General features: G+C 38.3%; 2 protein-coding genes across 23 annotated transcripts in view; both read right to left on the bottom strand.

The window, feature by feature from the left end:
• Positions 1 to 24,192, bottom strand: part of AKAP13 (A-kinase anchoring protein 13) — a 360,797-nt gene that overhangs the window by 323,234 nt on the left and 13,371 nt on the right. The gene's annotated exons all lie outside the window — the stretch shown is intronic.
• On the bottom strand, positions 514 to 13,476 carry LOC129526930 (fatty acid-binding protein 5-like). The gene has a single exon (XM_055362898.2). It carries the CDS (start codon positions 3,239 to 3,241, stop codon positions 2,834 to 2,836), a length of 408 nt encoding a protein of 135 aa, XP_055218873.1. The 5' UTR covers positions 3,242 to 13,476; the 3' UTR covers positions 514 to 2,833.

The raw sequence follows: 24,192 nt of genomic DNA, 5'->3' as shown, positions 1-24,192 counted from the left end.
GGTTAGCCACATTTCAACTTGAAGAAATGTGGCCAGCCTGAACTGAGATGTGCTATACATCTAAAATACACACACTGACTTTGAAGATGGTACAAAAGGCCAGGCATGGTGGCTCACACCTGTAATCCCAGCACTTTGGGAGGCCAAGATGGGAAGATCGTCTGGAGCCCAGGAGTTAGAGACCTGCCTGGGCAACAAAGTGAGACCCTGTCTCTACAAAACAAAATATAAAATAATTAGACAGGCATGGTGGCGCACACCTGTAGTCCCAGCTACTTAGGAGGCTGAGGCAGGAGGGTCCCTTGAGCCCAGGAGATTGAGACTGCAGTGACCTATGATCCTGCCACTGCACTCCAGCCTGGGCAACATGGACAGACCCTATCTCAGAATAATAATAATAATAATAATAATAATAATAATAAAAAATAATGAAGATGGTACAAAAAGAATGTAAAAATGTAAAATATCTCAATTTTATAATTACGTTAAAATGAACTTTTACATATTGAATTAAAATATTAAAATAAACTTCTCCTTTAATGTAGCAACTAGGAAATTTTAAATTACCTAGTGGCTGATATTATACTTCTACAGGACAGTACTGGACTGGAGCCAGACAAATCTAGGTTCAATTACCAGCACTAATAACTTCCCTGGTTTTGTGCTGCCTGATCAGCTGCTTAATACATAAGCTGCATTTCTCCATCTGTAAAACTAGAATAATGTCGCCTTCTTCACTGGCTCCTGGTGAGGATAAATGAGCACTTAGAACGTAATGGTTGGAATACAGCAGAAAATGGCAAAATGACAGTCATGTTTAATCGGCAAAAGAAAGATTTCAAACTTTGCTCTCAAATAAGTATCTCACAAAGTTTATCAATGGGCTAACAACAGATTGTTCTTTTAACAATTCATGACTTGTCATTATATTGCAACATTTCCATTCCTAATACCCATTAATCATACTGATTAACTTGACTCTACAACCTTGACCAATACTACATTCCAGTAATTTCTGGTTAACTTTTACATAAACGAATATTTTCTAACTTAAACGCCCATTGCTCATACGCTATTTCGATTCTACCAAAAAGGACCAGTGAATGTCAGAAAGATTCCTTTGGTCATACATACCAATTTTAAATTAAGACAAAGAAAAAGCAGTGAAGTCACCCATCCCTGAAAATGAGGTTTCTAAAATCTCAAAGTCTAAAAACTACTGGAAGCTCATCTGGCACATATTAAAGGAAGCTGGCTCCTGCCTAGGATAAACTATTAATATTTCTAATATCAATCCAAAACTTAATATCAAACAATCAGAAAACAATAAAAGGCAAACAAAAAAGTTACCTTTTGTTCCTATGCTAGCAAGCTTTTAAGGGAAACAATGCAAAAAATCAGCTGTTCAAGTTAAGCATTAATTTTCTTTTGGAAAGGAATGAAACAAAGATAAACTAGTGAATAAAAATCCCGTATTTCATTTTGAAGCATAACACATTTATATGACTCTAATATATCAAACTCCACCAAATAACAAATGTCAATCCTATAATCATTTGTGGACAGCCGAGCTTACACATTACAGAACAATTTTAAGAACCCCAAATGTGTAAGAACCCCCAAAATTTGCTACCTTTTAATGGGCAGGGAAAAGGAGAAATGAACCATGATAGGGAAACTATGGCCTTGCTGAAGAGTGGAATGGAGTGAACATACTGGTTTTCAGATGGGTCAGTTTTCAGCAGAATTCTGACCTTAACACTATCTCTGACATTCAAACACACACCAAAATTCCATAATCATAATAGATGTGATTCAATACTTAACACACCCTGCAAGCTAAAGCAAATTATGCAGCGTCTCTCAAATTTCCTTTTGCCCACTAAAAACTAGTTAGCCATGGAAGAAATTAAGTACCTGAGACATACTCATTGACCACTGGAGTCCCAAAAATTATTGTACCTACCAGTCATGTCCACGGGAATTAGTGCGTAGAGGTATAAAATATGACTTTACATTAATGAAACTGATCATTTCTGAAGTGGCTTACCAGCAGGGAGGAAAAAAACCAGAATTAACAAAAGCACCAGTCCACCACAGTACCTGGCTACCCACAACTGAGTCTTGAACAAAATGTTACTCAAGCTGTTCACATAGTAGCTCTACTCCCAAGAAAGTACTGAAACAGGACATCTTTTATTTTTTAACTCCTTCCCCAAGAACCTGGCACAGTGCTAAACATAAACTGCACAATGAATAGAGGTATTTAACTAAATATTATGTGTCCCTTTATGCAAATACATAGTACAATAAACTCTACAATTACAAAAGAGTAACCTATTCTATAATGCTCTCAAAATTTTAGAATGTCCTTCCCTCCTCGACTCCTCAAAGCAAATATAGTTGCTCCATCCTTCTGTGCTCCCATCTCACTTCGTTCGAATCTTCCCATTGACATTTACCATACTGACTCATTATTCTTCTATTTACAAATCTGCCTTGATCCATGAAAACTGAGCTCTAGGGGTTATGCGTACTGAACCACCAGGCTTTAAGTGCACCAGCTCTCTCATAAACCTCCCATTATTTTTTAAAAGATAATCATCAATATACACATCTCATTTTTTTATTAGCACACATTTATTTATTAACCAAAGGGATGATCCTAATTAATCCAACACACTTTGAAATAGCTGTATGTAAAATGTTTGGGATAAAGATAATTGAACACAGTAACGAAAAAAAAAAAAAAGAAACGGTATGGAGATTTACTCATTGAACTGAGCTTGGTCATTCTCTTAGTTAACTCCTGTCCAAAGTGATGATGGAATTTTTATTCTACTTTTTCATAGATCCGAGTACAGGTGACACTGTTCATGACACAGTCCACCACTAATTTCCCATCTTTCAATTTTCTTCTTATTGTGTTTTCCTTCCCATCCCACTCCTGATGCTGAACCAATGCACCATCTGTAAAGTTGCACACAGTCTGAGTTTTTCTGCCATCAGCTGTGGTTTCTTCAAACTTCTCTCCCAGGGTACAAGAAAACTGTGTTGTTTTCAAAGTGTTCTCCGTTTTTATGGTGAGGTTTTTGCCATCACAGGTGATGATACAATCTGGCTTGGCTATTGTGTCCATTTTTTGCAAAGCTATTCCCACTCCTAGCTCCTTCACATATTCATCAAAGCCTCTGCTGTCCACCAGGCGCCATCTTCCTTCCAGCTGCTGAACTGTGGCCATGGGTGGTGCGGGCGAGCTGGCGTGCAGAGCGGAGTTTGCGTCGGCGTGGCAGCGTGCTGTCACATCTCATTTTTTTTTTTAAGGCATTTCCCTCTGAAACTCCTGGGATGCTGTTACTAATTATAGAAAAATTATGAATTTTCAGAGTAACTTCACTACCACCCCAAACCTGAGAGCAAAATTTAAGAAACAAACCACTCCAACATCAGAAAACCCAACCAAAACAGTTGACAGGTCACACTTTCTCACACTCTGAAGTTACACTTAGGTGATTTTCTCCCATCCTAAAGCACCAATTGCACATAACAATCCCAGAATCCATTTTAGAAAACAGAATACTAACCCTCCTCCCAGACCATTTTAGTCACATCCAGTCATATACTTCTTTAATACAAGGCAAAGCCTAAGACAAGAGAAGGCATTAGGCAAATGTCAATGGTCTCTCCTTAAAGCTAGGACATCTCAATTTGTCATTTGCTCAAAGAGACTTTGAAAAAGAAACAAGAACAAATTAACTATTCATCTTAGAAATGCATCCACACCAGGAGAAGGCACTCTGACATAAGAATTAACAAAACATGTAGTCTACCAACTTCCTTATCTTATTTTGGAGCTCCCTCACCCTTTTCAAATTATATACATAAAGGAACACTCTGTACCTATACCATATGTATTAATACAAAGAGGATTTTTTCCCATCTTCATTCTCTATATCATCATCTATATCTCACTACCCCTCATTTTTGTGTATGTATAGAAACCTTGTTAATTATCACTGGAATACAAAGCTATTGACTAGTTCAGAAGTGAAAAAAGAAAGCACGGTGGTCTTATTCCTCTTGTATATTTTTTTTACTGTGCTACTATTCATAAGTTCTCATTTTGTTTGTCCCTCATTTTCAAAAACCCTTCACACAATTAGCAATTCAATTCTACCACAAAACATGTATTAGAAATGAATAGGCAATCTTTACAACAGTTTAAATTTGCCCCGTCGAAGCCTGTTTACAGAATACAAATCTGAAAGACAAGTACCAATTATACACAGGCCACAATAGTGCTGAAAAAAAGGAAGACTGGTTTCAAGAGACAGTATGAACATCGGAGAAAAATCTGGGAATAACACATGAGTTAAACATGACGAAAAACCTTAAAAAGAGTTACACCTTTTTTCCTCTGCTTTTCAGGCAATAACAGGTACTCTCATTTCCATTTCCACTGAGGTGGTAAAAAAGGTTGGAGAAAACAATGAAAGTTGAATGAGTATAATAAATTAAAATATATATATATTCTTTAATAGAGGAGTATAATGGATAATGTAAATAAAGCTGTTCATATAAATTTCAAAATACATGTACCAAGACAATTTTAAAGTGGCTGTCTATGTAATATAAAGTTGAGTTAGTAAGGCACGTGGGATACTGTGAATATAAATGCTTCTGAGGCGCTCTTAATCAACAAACCCACCAAGCAGAAACAACTATTGTGCTAAGAATCCTAACAAGGGCCTGAGAACACACTGCGATCTCACCGTCCAGAGCTGAAACCATGATGACACATGTTCCTGTGCAGGGTGCCTGGGTCGAGTCACTTTCCCTCTCTGAATCTGTACTTTCATGTTTGCTTTTTCAGTCACCTGATGCTTGCAGCACAATAACCCAAAAGCCAGGGGTCAGGGCAATGGTGCTATTCTCCTCACCTTCACCTGACTTCAACTCCATCCCCATTTCCTTGTCTCCCAATGGGAAAACTCCTGAAAATAACATTTTCAGACAATCTAAAGTTTCTATAACCCTGAATGAAATGAAAGAACTAGCACAAGCAACGACAACTGAACTACAGCCATCCTGAAAATCTCTCCAACCTTGAGCTAGATTCACATACTAACTACTAGTAACCATAAGAAACTAAGCCCACAGTCTTCCAGTTACGGTCTGTTCTGAAGTTCTGAAAGAACCACCTTCTAAAGATCCAGTTCCACAAAACAGTACAAGACTACGTGACCTGGGATAAAAAGAAAACATGCGCAGGATCTTCAGCCACTGCTCAACCTTGCATCAACAATCTTCAGACAACAGCATTCTGCACTTTTCCCTAAGGATCAATTAGCAGTGCGGACACAGTGCTGACTTACAAACTTTTCTGTGAGGCAGCAGAACATCATGATGAAAAGCACAGGCTTTCAATTTCAACTTAAACTAAGTCTAAAACTTGGCTCTACTACTTACCTCTTAAATAAGCTTGGGCCAATTACTTGACCCGCCAGTGCCTTAGCCCCCTGATTTGTAAAACTAAGGTAATATATACGTTGCAGGATAAGATAAAGATTAGAGGAGATAATATAGGTATGGTGTTCAGTGCAGTGTCAGGCACATATTAAGTGCCCAATAAATATAACTCAGCATTATAAAAGTAGATACTAATTATTTTCCTCTGTGTTGTTTCTATAAAGATTTTCAAATAAGAAACTAAAGTATTTCATGAGGATCAGCTTATTTCAATCCATTGTAAGCTATAATCAGTGGTTTGAAAGTTCTTGGTTGCCTGAGATCCCTCCTTTTTACTCTTAAAAACTGAGAATCCCAAAGAGCTTTTGTTATGTGGGTTATATTTATTGGTACTTTATTGTATTAGAAATTAAAACTGAAAAATTTATAAAATATTAATTCATTTTAAAATTCCATGAACTCATTACACATGAAATAAACATACTTTTATGAAAAATAACTATGTTTTCCAAAACAAAACAGAAATAAGAACGTGGCATTGTTTTACATTTTGGCAAATCTCTTTAATGTCTGGCTTAATAGAAGACAGCTGGATTCTCCTATCTGCTTCTGCATTCAAACTGTTACACTGTTTGGGGAAGTACATTTTTAAAATTTTGCCTCAAATAGATACCCAATTTGAAAAAGGAGTAGTATTTTAATAGTCTTTTGGGATAGTTGTTAATATTCTTTTTCCATGTTACACCAAAACTTGACAAGTGGTAGCTTCTTAAAGAGTTAGTCACAATGTGAAATCTGAAACTGTATCAATGACCGTTTTGTACTCTGTTACATTAAAAGTGACTGGTCTTTCACTTTGAATGAATCGTTTACCCAAGCATGATTTTGCTGTAACATCATACATTGATCATTTGTGAAAATACTGGTTCCTTGAGTTATGCAGATCTTCCAAATGTAGATACATTTCATTATACAATATCAAAAATCACATTTGTTAATATCATTACTATACTCATAAAGCTTTTAAATACTGAAAAGCTGTCAAGCTCATGGTGGCGAATACATGTTTTCCAAAATTCTGATTTTCACTTGCAAACTCAAATTTTATCACTGGCAACAAAGACTCCACTACTTCCTTGAAGTAAAAGGCTTGCTTTATTTTCAAGAAGGTATCTGCCAAATACCCAATTTCTGGATAACCACAGCTTATCAAAGTCCTCCCTTCAAATAAAAATGGAGTTTCATTTAAAAAAGCAGTTAGTTGGCCGGGCGCGGTGGCTCACGCCTGTAATCCCAGCACTTCAGGAGGCCGAGGCAGGCGGATCACGAGGTCAAGAGATCGAGACCACCCTGGGTAACACGGTGAAACCCTGTCTCTACGAAAGATACAAAAAATTAGCCGGGCGTGGTGGTGGGCGCCTGTAGTCCCAGCTACTCAGGAGGCTGAGGCAGGAGAATGGCGTGAACCCGGGAAGCGGAGCTTGCAGTGAGCCGAGATCGTGCCACTACACTCCAGCCTGGGGGACAGAGCAGGACTCCATCTCAAAAAAAAAAGCAGTTAGTTCACCTTAATGTCCATCACACGAGAGCTTTACCTCAAGACAACCACAATACTTCCACGTGCAGAACTCCTTTGCGCATATTTCCCTTTTCTTCCCACATTTTTAAATGTGTGCTCAAAGGCTGAGATTTAATAAAAGTAATAATGTTCACTACTTCATCACAGACATTAAGTGGAATTGGCATTATTTCTCACTCACAGTACATGACTGTAATGAATACCGTGACTACTGGAGCTCAGTTTAGTTCACTGTCGTGATTGATTCTAAGGCATCGGCAGCTTCACCCATTGTTGCTTTTGCACTATGCACTATCAGGTCAAATGTCTGCACACTATAAAAAGGTAAATAATGTTTTCATGTGTTGACCTCACAGACTCACTGAAAGAGTCTCAGGAATGTTCAATGGTCTACTGACTACACTTGGAGAACCAATGTTATAGGATCAATGAAGATCCATCAATTACCTACGTGTGTAGAACCTGTACAGAGAACAAGTCATGATTACTACTACAAGGAACTAAAGGGGACAGAACATTTTCTTAAAAACACACAAAAAGCTAACACAATACAGAGCCATTTACAATCAATTGCCCAATGAAACAGCACAGAAAATAAATGCCATAATCATTCTGAGAACGGAAAATGATCTCTATGGGCTGGACCAGCTAGAGAAGGATTCAAGGAGGAAAGGGATTTGAGTTAGGCCCTGAAAAACCAGGCAAGGTGAAGAGGTGACAGCATTCCAAGCAGAGAGCACAGCACAAGCACGTCCAGGTGACAGATGGTAAATCTGAGAGTCGCAGAAGAGAAATGGCCCACCTATCAAGCATCTTACCCCAGTCCAAGGAAGATAAAATGCCTTGACTAATACTGCCAATATACTAATGACCAGGGAAGAAAAAAACTGCAAAGGGGGGTTAAGGTCAAGGTAGAAGGAGTTGGACTGCCAAGCTTAGTAGTCTGAACTTGATCCTGAAAGCATCACAAAGCCCCTGAAAGGTGTTTTGGAAAGGCCAGTCCAAACAGTGTACAGGAAAAATAAGAGAAATCTGAAGCAGAAGACCTATTTTGAAGCCATTCTCATGACCCAGGTGAAAGTCGACAAGAAGGGCATGAGTAGGGAGACAGCCCCAAGACAACTACAACTGTAAGACATGGTACACAAAAGCAGGTATGACCAGACTTGCTTCTAACTGGACAGCTGGTGATGAGCGACCAGCCCGGGGAAGTCATGGTCATGATGCTTATTCTAATAACCACACCTGAGGGCCATGAAAAAGAAAGGAAGGAAACATTACTCAAAAGATACTAGGTCATAAATCATACCTAGAAACGAAAATTCCAGAAAAAGTGAATACCAACCCTTTTTCAAATTATAAAATTATATCATACTCCTCTAAAGGAAAATGGAGGAAACTAATTCCTTCATTTGAGCTCAATAAAGTTACTATAAAAGTAACAACCTCCCTTTTAATTTAAGGTTCATTAAAAAACTACTAGCTGCATCAGGCCAGGCGCGGTGTCTCACGCCTGTAATCCCAGCACTTTGGGAGGCCGAGGGGGGTGGATCACGACGTCAGGATATAGAGACCATCCTGGCTAACACGGTGAAACCCTGTCTCTACTAAAAATACAAGAAAATTAGCAGGGTGTGGTGGCGGGCGCCTGCAGTCCCAGCTACTCGGGAGGCTGACGCAGGAGAATGGTGTGTACCCAGGAGGCGGAGCTCGCAGTGAGCCAAGATCGCACCACTGCACTCCAGCCTGGACAACAGACAAAGTGAGACTCTGTCTCAAAAAAAAAAAAAAAAAAAAAAAAAAAAACTACTACTAGCTGCATCAAAGAATATAATCAACAGAGTGAAAAGGCAACCCACAGAATGGGAAAAAACTCTAGCAACTCTTATTTAATATGAGATTAATATTTAGAATACATAAATAATTCCTACAACCAATTTAAAAAAAGGGTAATGGGCCTGATATGGTGGCTCATACCTGTAATCCCAGCACTTTGGGAGGCCGAGGCAGGCAGATCACCTGAGGTCAGGAGCTCAAGACCAGCCTAGACAACATGATGAAACCCTGTCTCCACTAAAAATACAAAAAATTAGCTGGGTGTGGTGGTGCACATCTTTCATCCCAGCTACTCAGGAGGCTGAGGCAGGAGAATCGCTTGAACCTGGGAGGTGGAGGTTCCAGTGAGCAGAGATCGTGCCTATGCACTCCAGGCTAGGCGACGAGTGAAACTCCATCTCAAAAAAATAATTAAATTAAAATAAAATAAAAATAAAAAACAGGCAAAGGATTTGAACAAATATTTCTCCAAAAAAGATATACAAATAGCCAATAACCACATAAAAAGATGCTCACATCATTAACTACTAGAAAAATGCAAATCAAAACCACAATGAGATATCACTTCACACACTATAAGATGACTACTGTCACAAAAACAGAAAATAACAAGTGTTGGTGAGGGTACAGAGAAACTGGAACACTTGTGCACTGCTGTTAGAAATGTAAAATGGTACAGCCACTATGGAAAACAGTATGGCAGCTCCTCAAAAAATTAAAAATAGAATTACCATATGATCCAGCAATTCCAGCTCTGGGTACATACGCCAAAGAACTGAAAGCAGGGACTTCAAAAGATGTCTGTACACCCATGGTCAAAGCAACATTATTCACAATAACCCACATGTGGAAACAACTCTAGTGTCCATTGGTGGATGAATGGATAAACAAAATGTGGTATATACATACAATGGAATATTATTCTGCCTTAAAAAGGAAATACATTCTGACACATGCTACAACATGGATGAATTCTAATGACATTGTGCTAAGTGAAGTAAGCCAGTCACAAAAACGCAGACTGTGTGGTATTCATTTACATATAGTACCCAGAATAGTCAAATTCATAGAAACAGGAAGTAGAACAGTATTTGCCAGGGACATGGAGGAGAGAGAAATAGAGAGTTATTGTTCCATGGGTACAAAATTTCCGTTCCGCAACATGAAAAGAGTCATGGAAATGGACAGTGGTGATGACTGTACGACAGTGTGAAAGAGCTAAATGCCACTGCCTCTGCACTTAAAAATGATTAAGACGGTAAATGGTTAAGATGGTAAATTTTATGGTATGTGTGTTTTATCACAATTAACATTTTTTAATATTCTTAAAATATCAATTACTGGCATGCAGTAAGCAGTTGGTACTTTCTAGATGAATAAATGGACTCTAAAATAGATTGTGGGCAAAATCAAGAACCACTTTGAATGAGGTAATCTAAGCCAAACTCAAACATTACCACTTCCAGGAAGCCAACTCCTCTCCCATGCCAGAATGAATCATGCCCCTCAGTGCACTCTCATTCACCCAGCAGCCTGTGCTAGAAATTTCCAGTTATTCTGGACAACTACCACCTCCTAATTCCCACCATCTACTCACCAAGTTTCATCCATTCAACTTTCAAAATGTCCATTAGATCTGCTGGCTCCCTTCCAACCTCACTGCATTCAAGCCCTCACAATCTGTCCTAAACTATGGTAATGGCCTCCTCTAACTTGTCTGAGAGGCAATGCTCCCTTCTCCCTCTGCCAAGCCACTATCCTCTACTGCTCTCAGAATAAGGTATCCAAAACAAAACCAGACTATCCTCCCTTTTGCTTCAAGAGGACAAAGTAAAAGACGCTTCCACCCACCCCATTTTGACTTTCTAACCTAATTCGGTGACCACACCCTATCCACACAAAATAATTCTACACCTCACTGCTCACTGAGCTCAAACACACCAAGCTCTCTGACGTCTGTTTCTTTGCACACAGTGTATCACAGCAGAACCATCATTCCATTCTTTCTCTCCTCAACCCAGGCCTGGCAAATTCCTACTCATGCTTTAAGACCCAGCACAGGCCAGGCACGATGGCTTATGCCTATAATCCCAGCACTTTGGGAGGCCAAGGCAGACAGATCACCTGAGGTCAGGAGTTGAAGAACAGCCTGGCCAACATGGTGAAACTCTGTCTCTACTAAAAATAAAAAAAATTTAAAAAAAAAATTAGCCAGGCATGGCAGCGCATGCCTGTAGTCTCAGCCACTCGGGAGGCTGACACAGGAGAATCTCTTGAACCCAGGAGGCGGAGGTTGCAATGAGCCCAGATCGCGCCATTGCATTCCAGCCTGGGCGACAGAGCAAGACTCCGTGCCAAAAAAAAAAAAGACCCAGCACACCCGTCCCATCCCTCATCCCTCATCTGTGTTCCTTAGAAGCCTGTATACCACAAAGTTGGTACTCTAACATTGTTACACAACAAATTTCCATATCTCTCACTATACCCCAATTATCTTTGCATTCCTAGTGGCTGGTGCACATTCCTTCTGCTTAAATATTTCTTCAATGAGCTTATACTACTTGTAACTAGCATAAAATGTATTATTTCTGTTTTGTAAGTAGGACAAAAAATCCAGAGATCTTATCCTCCAGAGACACACTCTTTGTGGCCTAGGACTGTGCTTTACTCTCCCTTGGTTCTTTCAGGGCCTAGCCCATAATATGCTGTTTCATATTGTCTGCTGAAAGGAATTTCAAAATAGAATTACCCCTAGAAACCATCAAATTAGCTTTTATTATGCATTTTTCTCTCAAAGTGTCTATGTTCTCCTATCACAAAATGTTATGAAATCTAATTACATTTAGAAAAATTAGCAAAGAAACAACACTGCGAACAACTTATTAGCCAATTCATGTCTCCTAAAACAGTAACACAAATAACATAACTAGTTTATTTCTAAATAGGAATTCAGACTGGAAAGGTCAGTAACTGCTGTATATAGTACCTCTTCTTCTACCTTCCAATGTCCTATACCATAATTGATCTACACTTAAAGAAAAAAAATTCTCCCCAATTATAGGTACAACCACAGACAAAAAATAAATGCTTGCTGGACACATATGTGTCCAGCAACGAGCAATATGGTATATAAAATAGGTACTGTTTTTCCCATCTTACACACAATGGAACTGCAGCTCCAAAAAAAAAAAAAAAAAACTATTTTCTAGTCCAAGGTCACAAAAATTAGTTGAGAGAGAGCAAGACTTGAAACCACAATCATAAAACCATACAATGCCATGGGAATTTTAATCATGGTCCCTTCACTCTTCACTCAGGATGGTAAAGCACACTTACAGGCACAATGGGAATAACTGCACTACCGTGGGGTGTGCAGTCTTAATCAAAGATCCAGAGAAATAGTTTATTTATCCACTCTAGTTTTTGTATCTTAAGAGCATTTTGCTCTGGCTCAGTGGCTTACACCTGTAATCCCAGCACTTTGGGAGGCCAAGGTAGGAGGATCGCTTGAGGCCAGGAGTTTGAAACCAGCCTGGGCAACATAGTGAGACCCTGTCTCTACAAAATAAAAATTACAAAGTTAGTTGGGCATGGTGGCACATGCCTGTAGATCTAGCTACTCAAGAAGCTGAAGCAGCAGGTCTGCTTGAGCCCAGGAGTTCAAGGCTGTGGTGAGCTGTGATCACCAGTGTACTCTAACAGCCTTGGCGATGGGGCAAGACTCTGTCTCAAAAAAAAAGGGGGGGGTGGTGAGGGCAGGTATTCTACCAGTAGTATCACATGCAACAGAGAGTACTTTCTTCAAGAGACATATACAACACCTATCATTTGTCCTAAAGGCCACTCCGTTAGAAAAGTCTGGAACGGCTTGCAAACTGCAACAAAAAGAACACTGGCTTTGGAATGAAATTGACTTTGGCCGAAGTTCTGGATCCTGCCCTTACTAGCTCAATAAGTATCCTAGCTTCTTTGTATCTCATATTTCTGTAACTAAAACACAGAGATAAAATCTTCACAGGTTAGTGAATAAGGCAAATAAACAGCATCTAGCACATAGTAAGCACTCAATAAATAAATAAAGTTTCCTTCATCCTATGCCAACCCTACCAGAATTTTGTGTCCAATTTTTGTATCCACACAAGATTAGAATTCAAATAACTTACCCAGTCCATAGTAAAATCAGTATGTGAATCATGGATTTTTGTCAAACTTATTTGTTTCGTGGATACAAACTTCACAACCAAAGTTAACAAAGTGAGCTAGAAGCCAAACTAAACTAGAATCTGGGTCTTTTAAACTACCCAGTTCAAAGCTCTTTAGTAAAAGGGGAAAGACTTAACACCATATGAAGAGAAACCAGAGTATAACTTCAGAACACTGATTCAAAGGCACAAATCTTTCAGGAAAACATCAGTAGAAACAACAAGACACCAAGACAAAACTAAGTCTGAATCGATTAAAACACATGACTCATCTATTCATAAGCTCTAGACTTAGAAGTCACATTAAGAAACTTCACAATGGATCTTTAAAACACAAAACAGACTTTAAACAATGGTAAGGAAAGCTCACCAGAATGTGCAAGGATACAGCATTCCAGATAGCTTATAAAAAAAGAAAAAAACACAACCACTGCTACATAAGGCCCTACTGAGTACTAAGAATGAACACACACAATGATAATAGCTAGAAGGAGGTAAGTGCAAGCAAGGAAGGCAAAATAACTTTAAAGATAGTAACAATTTGTCAAACAAAGGCAAATTAATCATTGGCTTTTCAACACAGCCACAATCTAACAGCCATTCATTCAGTAAAGATTACTGAGCCCCTACCATAAGCTGGGAGCTAGGTACTAAAGATACAAAGGTGTGACACTAGCCCAGTAAAGGGAATGAGATATACAAGTATAACTTTACAACCAGGATAGGAAACAGTGTGCCAGAAATGCTTGAGAGGTCAGAAAGACAGCTTATAACCAACTGTGAGAATGAAGCAGGGTTTATGTAGGAAACATCCTTCAAGACTTAGCTTGAAAAGCTAAGGCAGAATTGGACATGAACAGATGGGAAGGAACATTTTGTGTGTCCCTAGGGTCTAGCCTCCATACTGGCACACAAAGTAATCAATATATGTTTCTCAAATGCATGAATGGGCAAAGGCACATGATGATAAATAAATACTTCACCACAGTGAGAGAACAGTTTTTAAAGCGTGTTGCAGAACCAAACTGTGGCAGGCCTTACTCAGATTTTATTCGGTGGGCAATGAGGAACTACTATTTTTAAATGGGGCAGTGATACGACCAAAGCTGAGCTAAAAGAAGAATAAACTGACAGAACATAAAACAGGTGACAGCTAAAAGAGAAAACCTGCCCTTAACTATGCTATTGACCTTATCTGCATCCGAGGTAATTATGCTTCAATCTTGGTCAGTCCCTCTCCTTAAAAATCTTTTACACTAATGATTTCTGATGATGTGTGTAGTAAAGTCAGGATAAGCTAGATTACACTATGGTAACAACAACCAGAAGGTATCAGAAGTTAACACAATGAAGTTTACTCCTCACTCACTCAAAGATCACTATGGCTCCAGGCAACTCTCTGGGGCAGCTATCCTTCAAGCCTCGGGGCAGTATTCCAACCTGATTTCGTCATGTGGTACTGTCATAGCTACTTGTGCTTCCAGGTCCCAAAAGCAAGGAAAGAGAAAGAGGATTTCACGTCAGATTTTTTTTTTTTTTTTTTTTTTTTGAGAGGAGTTTTAATCTTGTTGCCCAGGATGGCATGCAATGGTGTGGTCTTGGCTCACTGAGAATCGCTTGAACCACCTCCCGGGTTCAAGCGATTCTCCTGCCTCAGCCTTCCAAGTAGCTGGGATTACAGACATGCGCCACCACGCCCGGCTAATTTTTGTATTTTTAGTAAAGACAAGGTTTCACTACGTTGATCAGGCTGATCTCGAACTCCTGACCTCAGGTGATCCACCCACCTCAGCTTCCCAAAGGGCTGGGATTACAGGCATGAGCCACTGCGCCCGACCTCACATCAGCTTTTAAATGCTTCTAGCCAAAAGCGACACATTTCCATGGGACATAGCAAGTCACAAGACCATGCCATCTTGAAATAGGCTGGGAAATGTGATATTCCACATGCAAAAAGGAGAACTAGAAATTGTAGTGAGTGGCACTAATGCCCACCACGTTTTGATATTTTTACAGTGTCCAGCAATAAATTATGTTGTGAAGAAAAAAATGCCCAATTTCCTTGCATTAGGTACCACCATGGTAAATCCATTCTTAGGGCATCAAAGTTAGCACCACACAATCTAATCTCTGTATGTTCACTGACTCTAAAGAATTTAGCATCACCTATTTTAGATTTTTTTCATATCTATTATTCTTTTAGGAATAATTTCCAACCATTAAAGAAAACATAGCTTATTTCTTTCTGCTCTAATCTTATAAATTTCTCATTTTTTCCTTATTTATGAGGACCTAACAGATAAGGAATGGTATATACAATATAATCAAATCATTTCTGCCCTATTATTAAGAGTCCTTGGCATAACAAGCAGTTAAGAACAATGAACGCTGCTAATCACTTTTATTACCAGATTTCATTAATGAAAAACATAAGTAACAGCGGTGCTATTAAAAACGTCTCACAGCTACAAAACTCCTGTAACTTTAAGAAAGGCAGGTGAACATAATAAAGAATGCACACATTTTAGAAACACAATCCTAGTTTCAATCCCCAGCTCCTGCACTTCTGGCTGTGGGAGTTTAGCCAAGCTACACAATCTTAGTAAGCCTCAACCACCATTTACAGCAGAGCTAACTCCAGCTACTTCACAAGACCACCCCAGGGTTAAGTGAGACATACAGATAAAATGCTACAAAGTAAGTGCTCGAAAAAAAAAAAATGGCAGCTAGCATAAATAGGTTTTGATAAGCAAGGAGTATGATTCTTTGCATCTTTTTATCAGGATTTCCCAAGCTCCCGGAGAGCTAAAAAGTACTTTAATTTCTAATTGCTTAGTTGAGAACTATCTCATGGGCAGTTAACATCAGAGCACAGCCTAGTAGTCAGATACCACGATCACCCATTGTATTATACAGTTCCTTCATGATTCAGCCAGTAAAATTTCCCTAACCCTGAAAGACTTATACCAAGAACAAAGACATCCAGCCAACAGATGGAGATTCATAAACACCAAATCCTAGGCACCAGAAGGCACTTTCAACATATTTCAGTCCAGATGTTTCCAAACTGATTTTTTGGCCATGGAAGTGTCTTCGAAGGAAACATTACAGGAAACTCACAAAAATAAACTAGAGGAAAGTGGAACTACTCTGTGTAGCACCACTTGCTCTCTTTTTCATGCCCTCCCCAATCTCATTTGGGCCCTTGATGTAATTCCAAGGATCTCCAGGACTTAAGGATACTTTTTGGGGAAAACACAACAAAGAACCAAACAAAAACCTGATACAGTTTAACCGTTTCATTTTTGATGGGAGAATTGAGGTGGAGTGGGCTAAGCAACTTGCCCAAGGTTGTTGGCAGCAAACTAAACCAAATTTATTGAATCCTAATCCAGTGTCTGTTCACTAACAAGTTTTTCTCAGCTACAGAATGTTTTACATCAGAATTTATCCTTTACATTTCTACCAGTCAGTGAGTTTCCATCTTCCTATTTCTAATCTGGCATTCTTATTACTACTGTCTGGTTACTCATTCTCTTATTATTTTGTTCCCCATTATTATTGTCCTATGTCCCAGAAAAACTGCACAGAAACATTTAATTCCTACCACTGATTTACCAAGCTAATTGTTTATCCCAGATCCCTAAGACAGGAAAGAAAGTAGGGAGACCTATGGAAGAATCCTCTGAAATGTGAGATACCAAGGTCCTATTTGTTGGTTGACCTGCTAATTGTTATTACTCTCTTTTTTACAACCTCAAAGGGACAGTTTAAGAGAATACTGAGACAAAAATGACTAGCTTCTTTGGTAAACAGTTTATAATAGCTCAAGTTACCAGGGGGAGGAAACAGTAAAAAAGCAGAATGGCACACTTCTGAGATTTAAGCTCAAATAATGCTGTTGTAACAGAGAAAACAAATCAGAGCTGGCCTTGCCCCAAAAGATTTCCAAAACAGAGGTCCTTTGGGAGGCCTATAAAAATTCTGATCAATTCAGGCTGGCAGAGAAGACGTCCTCAAAATTCTACATAGGGTTCCTTACCAAAACCAAGTAACATCTAGACTTCATAACGAAACTAAACAGTTCAACAATCAGGTATACTACGTAAAAAACTGGGTGGTTTCAAAACCACAGAAGCCCTCCCGCATCTGAATTAACTATCTACATGTTCCAAGACTTTATTATAGAACCATCATAAATTAAATTTCTACTTCTAGTGATATAATATGCCGGGCACAGTGGCTCGTGTCTATAATCCCAGCACTTTGAGAGGCCAAGGCAGGTGGATCACCTGAGGTCAGGAGTTCGAGATCAGCTTGACGAACATGGTAAAACCCAATCTCCAATAAAAATATGAAAATAAGCCAGGCATGGTGACACACACATGTGGTCCCAGCTACTTGGGAGGTTGAGGCAGGAGAATCGCTTGAATCCGGGAGGCGGAGGTTGCAGTGAGCCAAGATTGTGCCACTGCACCCCAGCCTGAGCAACAGACTCTGTTTAAAAAAAAAATATATATATATATATATATATATATATATATATGGCTACTAAATTCTAATTAATCAGCTATTTCTCTGTAACCAGAAATAGGCTGAATATCAACAAGATACTCCTAAGAATGGTCAACAAAACAGAGACAAACTGGTGTATCAACAGTGCCAAGAGATCACCTTACACAGCTACCTGACTTACAACTTCCTATACAACTAGTTCTTCCTACTTATAATACAGAAAACCTTCACAAATATTATGATTGAAAATTATTATTATAGCTGAGACCAGTTAACTAATCTTTGGCTCAGAGAAAAAGGTTTGCCTACATTAAAGTCAAGAACACAGTTCCAATGTTTAATTTGCTTGTTTTCTTGATTACCTGAACCATGATGTCAATATGTAACTGTGATTTGAGGAACATATGTGGATTATACGTATTTGTACTTTCAGAACTAAATTTTGTTTTTTAATTTTTTTTTTAGAGACAGGATCTTGCTTTGTCACCCAGGCTGGAGTAAAGGCAGTGTGATCGTAGCTCATTGTAACCTCTAACTCATGGACTCAAGTGATCCTTCCGCCTCAGCCTCTCAGGTAGCTACAACTATAGGCATGCATCACCACCCAGCTAATTTTTTAATTTTTATTTCGTAGAGACAGGCTCTCACTATGTTGCCCAGGCTGGTCCTGAACTCCTGGCCTCCCGACTTCAAGCTATCCTCCCACCTCAACCTCTCAAAATGCTGAGATTATAAGTGTGAGCCACTGAGCCTGGCCCAGAACCAAAAGCTTTAACAGTCAGGCACAGTGGCTCATGCCTGTAATCCCAGCACTTTGGGAGGCCCAGCTGGGAGGATCACTTGAGGCCAAGAGTTTGAGACCAGCCTGGTCAACACAGCGAGACACCATCTCTAGAAAAAATAATAATGAAATAAATAAACAAATAAGTTATATTAATTCTAACATGCATTTAGATAAGCAACAGAATGGCCACAGATCATCTTTCACAGGGCTCTTTGTGTAGAAGAGGACCTTACTCCTCAGCATCTCTAAATCTTATCTCAAATACTTCCCTGTTTTATTGCTGGAGTTAATCTCAACTGACAACTAAGAACAAGCCAAACGAACATGATATCAGTGACTTTATTTGAAAGTTTCCTCCATCTGTCTTTTAATATTGAGAACTCAGATTAACTTTTAGCACCTAAGAGGACAGTAACTATGCTTCATGAGTTTCTTCATATCCTTTTAGAAATACAGAGTTCTTTCATTTTTTCTTTGGTTGCCAGTAATCCAGTAATTCTATAAGTAATTATCTTATGGCATCTAAAACTTTAAAAACGTGTTTTCTAAAAGTTATGGGGAAATAGTAAATAGGAACTGTCATATTCTGCCAGTAGAAGTATAAATGACATAAGCTTTCTGTAGACAACTTGACAATATCTATGAACAGCTGCTGAAATGTACACCATTTGCCCTAACAATTCCATTTCTCTAACAAAGTAAACAAGGACACACAGATGTATGTATAAGGCTGTCCTTCAAAGCAATGTTTATAATAGCATAGAGGAAAGAGGCAGGAGGAAGGGTGATGGGGAAAAAAGATACACAACCTATTCAAATAATAGGAAATGAATTGAAGATAAACTTAAGTTCATACAAAGAAATACTATATAGCCATTAAAATAACTATGTCAGTTACTTGAAATCATATAAAGGTGGCTGGCGGAAACACGTGGATCACTTGAGGTCAGGAGTTCAAGACCAGCCTGGCCAACATGGTGAAACCCTATCTCTACTAAAAATCCAAAAATTAGCCGGGCGTGGTGGCATGTGCCTGTAATCCCAGCTACTCAGGAGGCTGAGGCAGGAGAGTTGCTTGAACCTGGGAGGCAGAGGTTGCACTGAGTAGAGATTGCGCCACTGCACTCTGGCCTGGGCGACAGAGTGAGACTCTGTCTCAACAACAACAAAAAAGAAATCATATAAAGGTATATTGATGAAATGTTTTATAACCTGTTTATGCTCAAGAGTACATAAAATATGCCACATATGACTAGTCCACATATGGGCTGTATATATGTACATACACACACTCTCTCTCTACAAGTTTTCAAGTTTGGAAAGAAAAATTATACCAAACAATTTTCTCTAGGTAGTGTCATTTATGTGTACTTTTTTGGGACTATAGTTCCTAAATTTCTAGAGGAACTGTACATTACTGTTGTAATAAAAATAAGACTTATTAAAAATGTCTTTCATAAATCATGAAAACGATCTGATGACTCCTAGAATAAGAGATTAACCATAAAAATAAATCTACTGGCAAAGTCAAAGTTACATAAAGTTCTGCCAAAATAATAGCTCACAATGATGTCCCTTTCACATCATTACTCGTTTCAACTCTTGCCAGAATGAGGAATGCTGAGCAGAGTATAAGTTCTAGAGTAAGATCCACGTTCAAGTATGAACTCAGCCACATACTAACTGTGTGACCCGGAGCAAGTCCAGCCTCTCTGGGCCTCTGTCTCCTCATCCATAAAATATGGATACTTCCACATTTTGTGAGGATTAGAATTATGAGGATTAAAATGAGATAAGGGTTTGTAGAGTACTTACTACTACACTTGGCAAATGGAAAGTAATAATAAATGATGGCAATTATCACTATTATTGTTACTGCCTATCAATCAAGAAACAAAATCATGAGTGCTTTAAGGGCAGTGACTACATCTTATTTTGTTTATTCCTCAATCCCTGGTGCCCAGTAGTGTGCCTGACATACAACAGGCCTTAAATAAAATGCTGAATGAAGTATATATAAAATTAGCTATTAATTTCTCTGAGCTTCAATTTCCTTTTCTGGTAAAATCATAAAAATACCTTCCTTGCAGAGATAAGACCTGATCTACATAAGACACTTAGATGAATAATAGCTACCAATAGATCAATAATGGTTCCCAATAAGTGACAGCTATTATATTAGTGAACTTGTCCCTGCAGATTTCAACATGCATCAAGGCTGAGGGGAGAGAATAAATATAATTTTTCTTCTGAATTAGTATTTGAGTCCCGAGATATCTCACAGATGAACCATTACCTTTATTTGAGCTCGGGAAAGAAAACTCTCCATTTATGGGCACATATCCCAGTGAGCTAACTAATAAAGTGATCATCTTTAGACTGCCACAAGCACTTTTGGCAAAGCAGCCAAAATAATTCTTTACCACAGAGGGGGTGAAAGAGGAGTATTTCAAAGAATCTATGCACTTAGGACATACTATTTACAAAAAGTGCTATGAAAAACAATGTATCAGTTGTTTTTGGGCCTTCAAATGAAAGCTTTTAAGATATCAACACGGTTTTAAATACATTGCCAAATAAATTATTAAGGAAATACAAGATTTATGGAGGTATTCAATTACCTTAAAAAGTATTTTCTTTCACAAAAGTCAAAATACTTGGGAATGCATTATTTAAAAAATAATCCTCGGGGGGGGGTGGGAATCACCAAATTCAATGGGGGGAACAAAAGACTACTGACGTGAAAACAAAAATAATTATGTATAAATCACAGCATTCCTGTGCTGGTACTTAAGAGAAACAGTTATCTTAAAAAAAAAAAAAAAAAAAAAAAGTCTAACATACGAGAGGACTCAAAAAAACTGCACAGATCAGTAATTTGTGCAGCTTTAATTTTCCATGTCTAATTTGACAGAAACCTCAAATTTCATATAAAAGTGCTTAATAAAAGGTTTGCAGTCCTATTTCTGCAATTACTCTGCTGAAAGGAAAACAGGCTACTCAGCACTCATTTGCTTTGAGTTAAAGTTGTCTGTTTCATATCCTGGAAACCTATCGTGCCTTGTTTTACAGAGGCATTTCATGGTTTACAGTATTATACATTGGAGTAAAAATACCATTTAAAAATCACTAAAAAGAATAGTTGGTAGTGACTTTCAGGACAACTAGGACGAACATATTACAGTAAAGCATGGGTGAATTTTATGGTATATGAATTATATCGAAACAAAGCTTTTTTTAAATAATGCATGTAGAGAATAGCAAAATCTTGCTAGAATCTGGGTAATGAGTATATGAGTCAATTCTACTGTTCTACTGTGAACGTGTTTTACAATCATAATTTTGTTTTTTAATTAAGCCAGCCATCACGCACCACATTCTTAGCAACCATCCATATGCCAATGATGAAGTTGCTGAAGAGGTTAAAACGTAAAGTGACAGAGCCCTGCGTGGACCAAGCACAACCACCAGGCAAGAGCTGTATAGATTTTACCACCAAACTTGGTCAATACCAAACTTCCATTTAACATGGTGTCTTCTCTTTCCCCAAAAGGAATGCTTTAAACTGACCAAAATCAAACTAAAACTGATGCTAGAAAAGAAAAAATAAACATCTGTTCATTTATTCGCAACAGGATGGATTTTATTAAGTTTAACATATACATGTATGTTATGTATGTATATGTGTGTGCGTGTGTGTGTATGTATATGTATAGTCAAAAATTCATTCATCCTTCCATCAACCCATATATTTCTTGAGAAGCAAATATTATGTGCCACTGTTGCTGGGGATACAGCAATAAACAAAGCAGATAAAATTTGCCCTCAAGAAGTTTATAATCTGGGAGGAAAGATAGACATGTGATATTACATTACCCCATCTATTCAGTGGGCAATCTGACAGTACATCCTACTAAATTAACTGGGGAAAGGAAATGAACACTGGGCAAAGACAATACGGAAAAATCAAAGAGGTAACCAAAAACAGTACAACTCAAATCCCTAATCTAAATAGGAAAAACAATCATTTATTGGATTGTTTGGAAACCAGCTAGGTTTCCAAAAGAAAACTTCTATCTTGTCTTATACATACAATCTGTCCTATCAAAAAGTCTCCCTTTTCAAAAAGATAAATAAACACTGCCTTCAGATATCCTTTCAAATAAAAGAGTAACTTTAACCGCTTAACTAAGCCAATCTCAATTATTCATAATTCATATATAGTATTACTCAATGTCTGGCTGTAAAATATTCCTTCCAAGTTACCATAAATCTTGGCAGGACAGAAAGATAAGTTTAAACCTGGGTGTATTTCATGTTACAAAGAGGTTCAACAGCCACAGCCAACTCATCCCACCTTTAAATTTTCAGATTTCAAGAAGAGAAGGAAAGGGATGGAGAAAAAAAGAAAGACTTGAAAAACAACACTATCGGATAGAGGCAAAAGTTCAGGGCCATTCTTATACAGCCCCATTAAAAGAACAGATTCTCATTCATGATAAAAATTTAATTAAATATACATACCGAGCTATCAGAATTCTTCTCCTTTCTGAGATCACATACTAAGTAAGGTTTCTCTGGCAAGGTTATCTACACAAAGATTCCTCTGAACAATGAATGGTTCCTCCGAACAATGGGCTATAAGCATTGATGAAAAGGAACTTGCATGTCCTGTCTTAGGAAATTACCCAGACACACTATTTATCAAATAATTCTATTTACTGTACTGTATTAGAAAAAGTGTTTATAGTAATGAGGTTGACAAGAATAGTAAGAAAATTAGTTACTCCAAGCAAAGTAGAAAGGAGTCGTTGCAACTCTGAAGAATCCTCACCAATGTGAAAATAACCTCTGTCCCATTTCATGTCCAAGAGTCTAAGTTTTACATCTTTCTCTGGCCATCCTTCTAGGACTCAGTGAAAGGTGAGTCAGCAAATACCATTTCACAGAACAAAAGAACTCAAAGGCAAAAGAGCAGTAACCTACCTGCTCAAGGTCACACAGTCAATTATGTGACAGAACCCAGCTAAATTGGGACTACTGTCTCCTTCCAACTACAAACCTTGCCAAGTTAAAGCCATTTTACCAGGGGGTGGAAGGAGAGGAGATGGAATCAGGTGACAAGCAGTAGTGAGGAAACTAGCAAAGTATCTAGTTATAGAGCTATTATTTCCTAAATCAGGAGTGAAAAATAAAAGATTTTTTCCCTAGAAATTAACATGCATGCTCCATTCATTTGCCAGAGTCTCTGCTCCAACAACATCCTGGCCTTCAAAATGCTCAAAGGGATAAATCAAGGACAATTCACATTTAAGGGACTACGGAAGAGAAAGTTGCATTACATGACCCAGGTCTTTCCCCAACCATTCCACCCTGTCTTCTGTTGGGTCCACATAATCCACTCCCCTGTATTACAGAGAAGATATACACCCAAAAAACATGTTTGATATGAGCCAAACTGGGCTGAAAGCTAGGCAAGTAAGAAAAGATGTTTAGAACTTCATGGTGCATACCTGTATTTTTCTTACTGAGGGCTTGCTTACTCCTTCTCCCCCTAACACTTCAGTACTACTAAAATGAACCTAAAAAACTGGTTTTTCAACTTCCTATCTAGTTTACACATGAACTAATTAAATGTTTGTAAAACACTTTGAAGATGTGAACAAATGTGTAAATGTTAATTATTAATGTCCATCCACAAAGCTTCTGTATGTGAAGGAAAATACAGTTCCACAATTCTATTGGCAAGTTTCTGCTACTTTCAAGGCACAAACATGGAAGCCTAGCAAGTTTTTAAGAATTCTAGG

The sequence above is a fragment of the Gorilla gorilla genome, chromosome 16, assembly GCF_029281585.2.
Source record: "Gorilla gorilla gorilla isolate KB3781 chromosome 16, NHGRI_mGorGor1-v2.1_pri, whole genome shotgun sequence".
NCBI classification, from domain to species: domain Eukaryota; kingdom Metazoa; phylum Chordata; class Mammalia; order Primates; family Hominidae; genus Gorilla; species Gorilla gorilla.
This window is presented reverse-complemented; position numbering and strand designations above follow the sequence as displayed.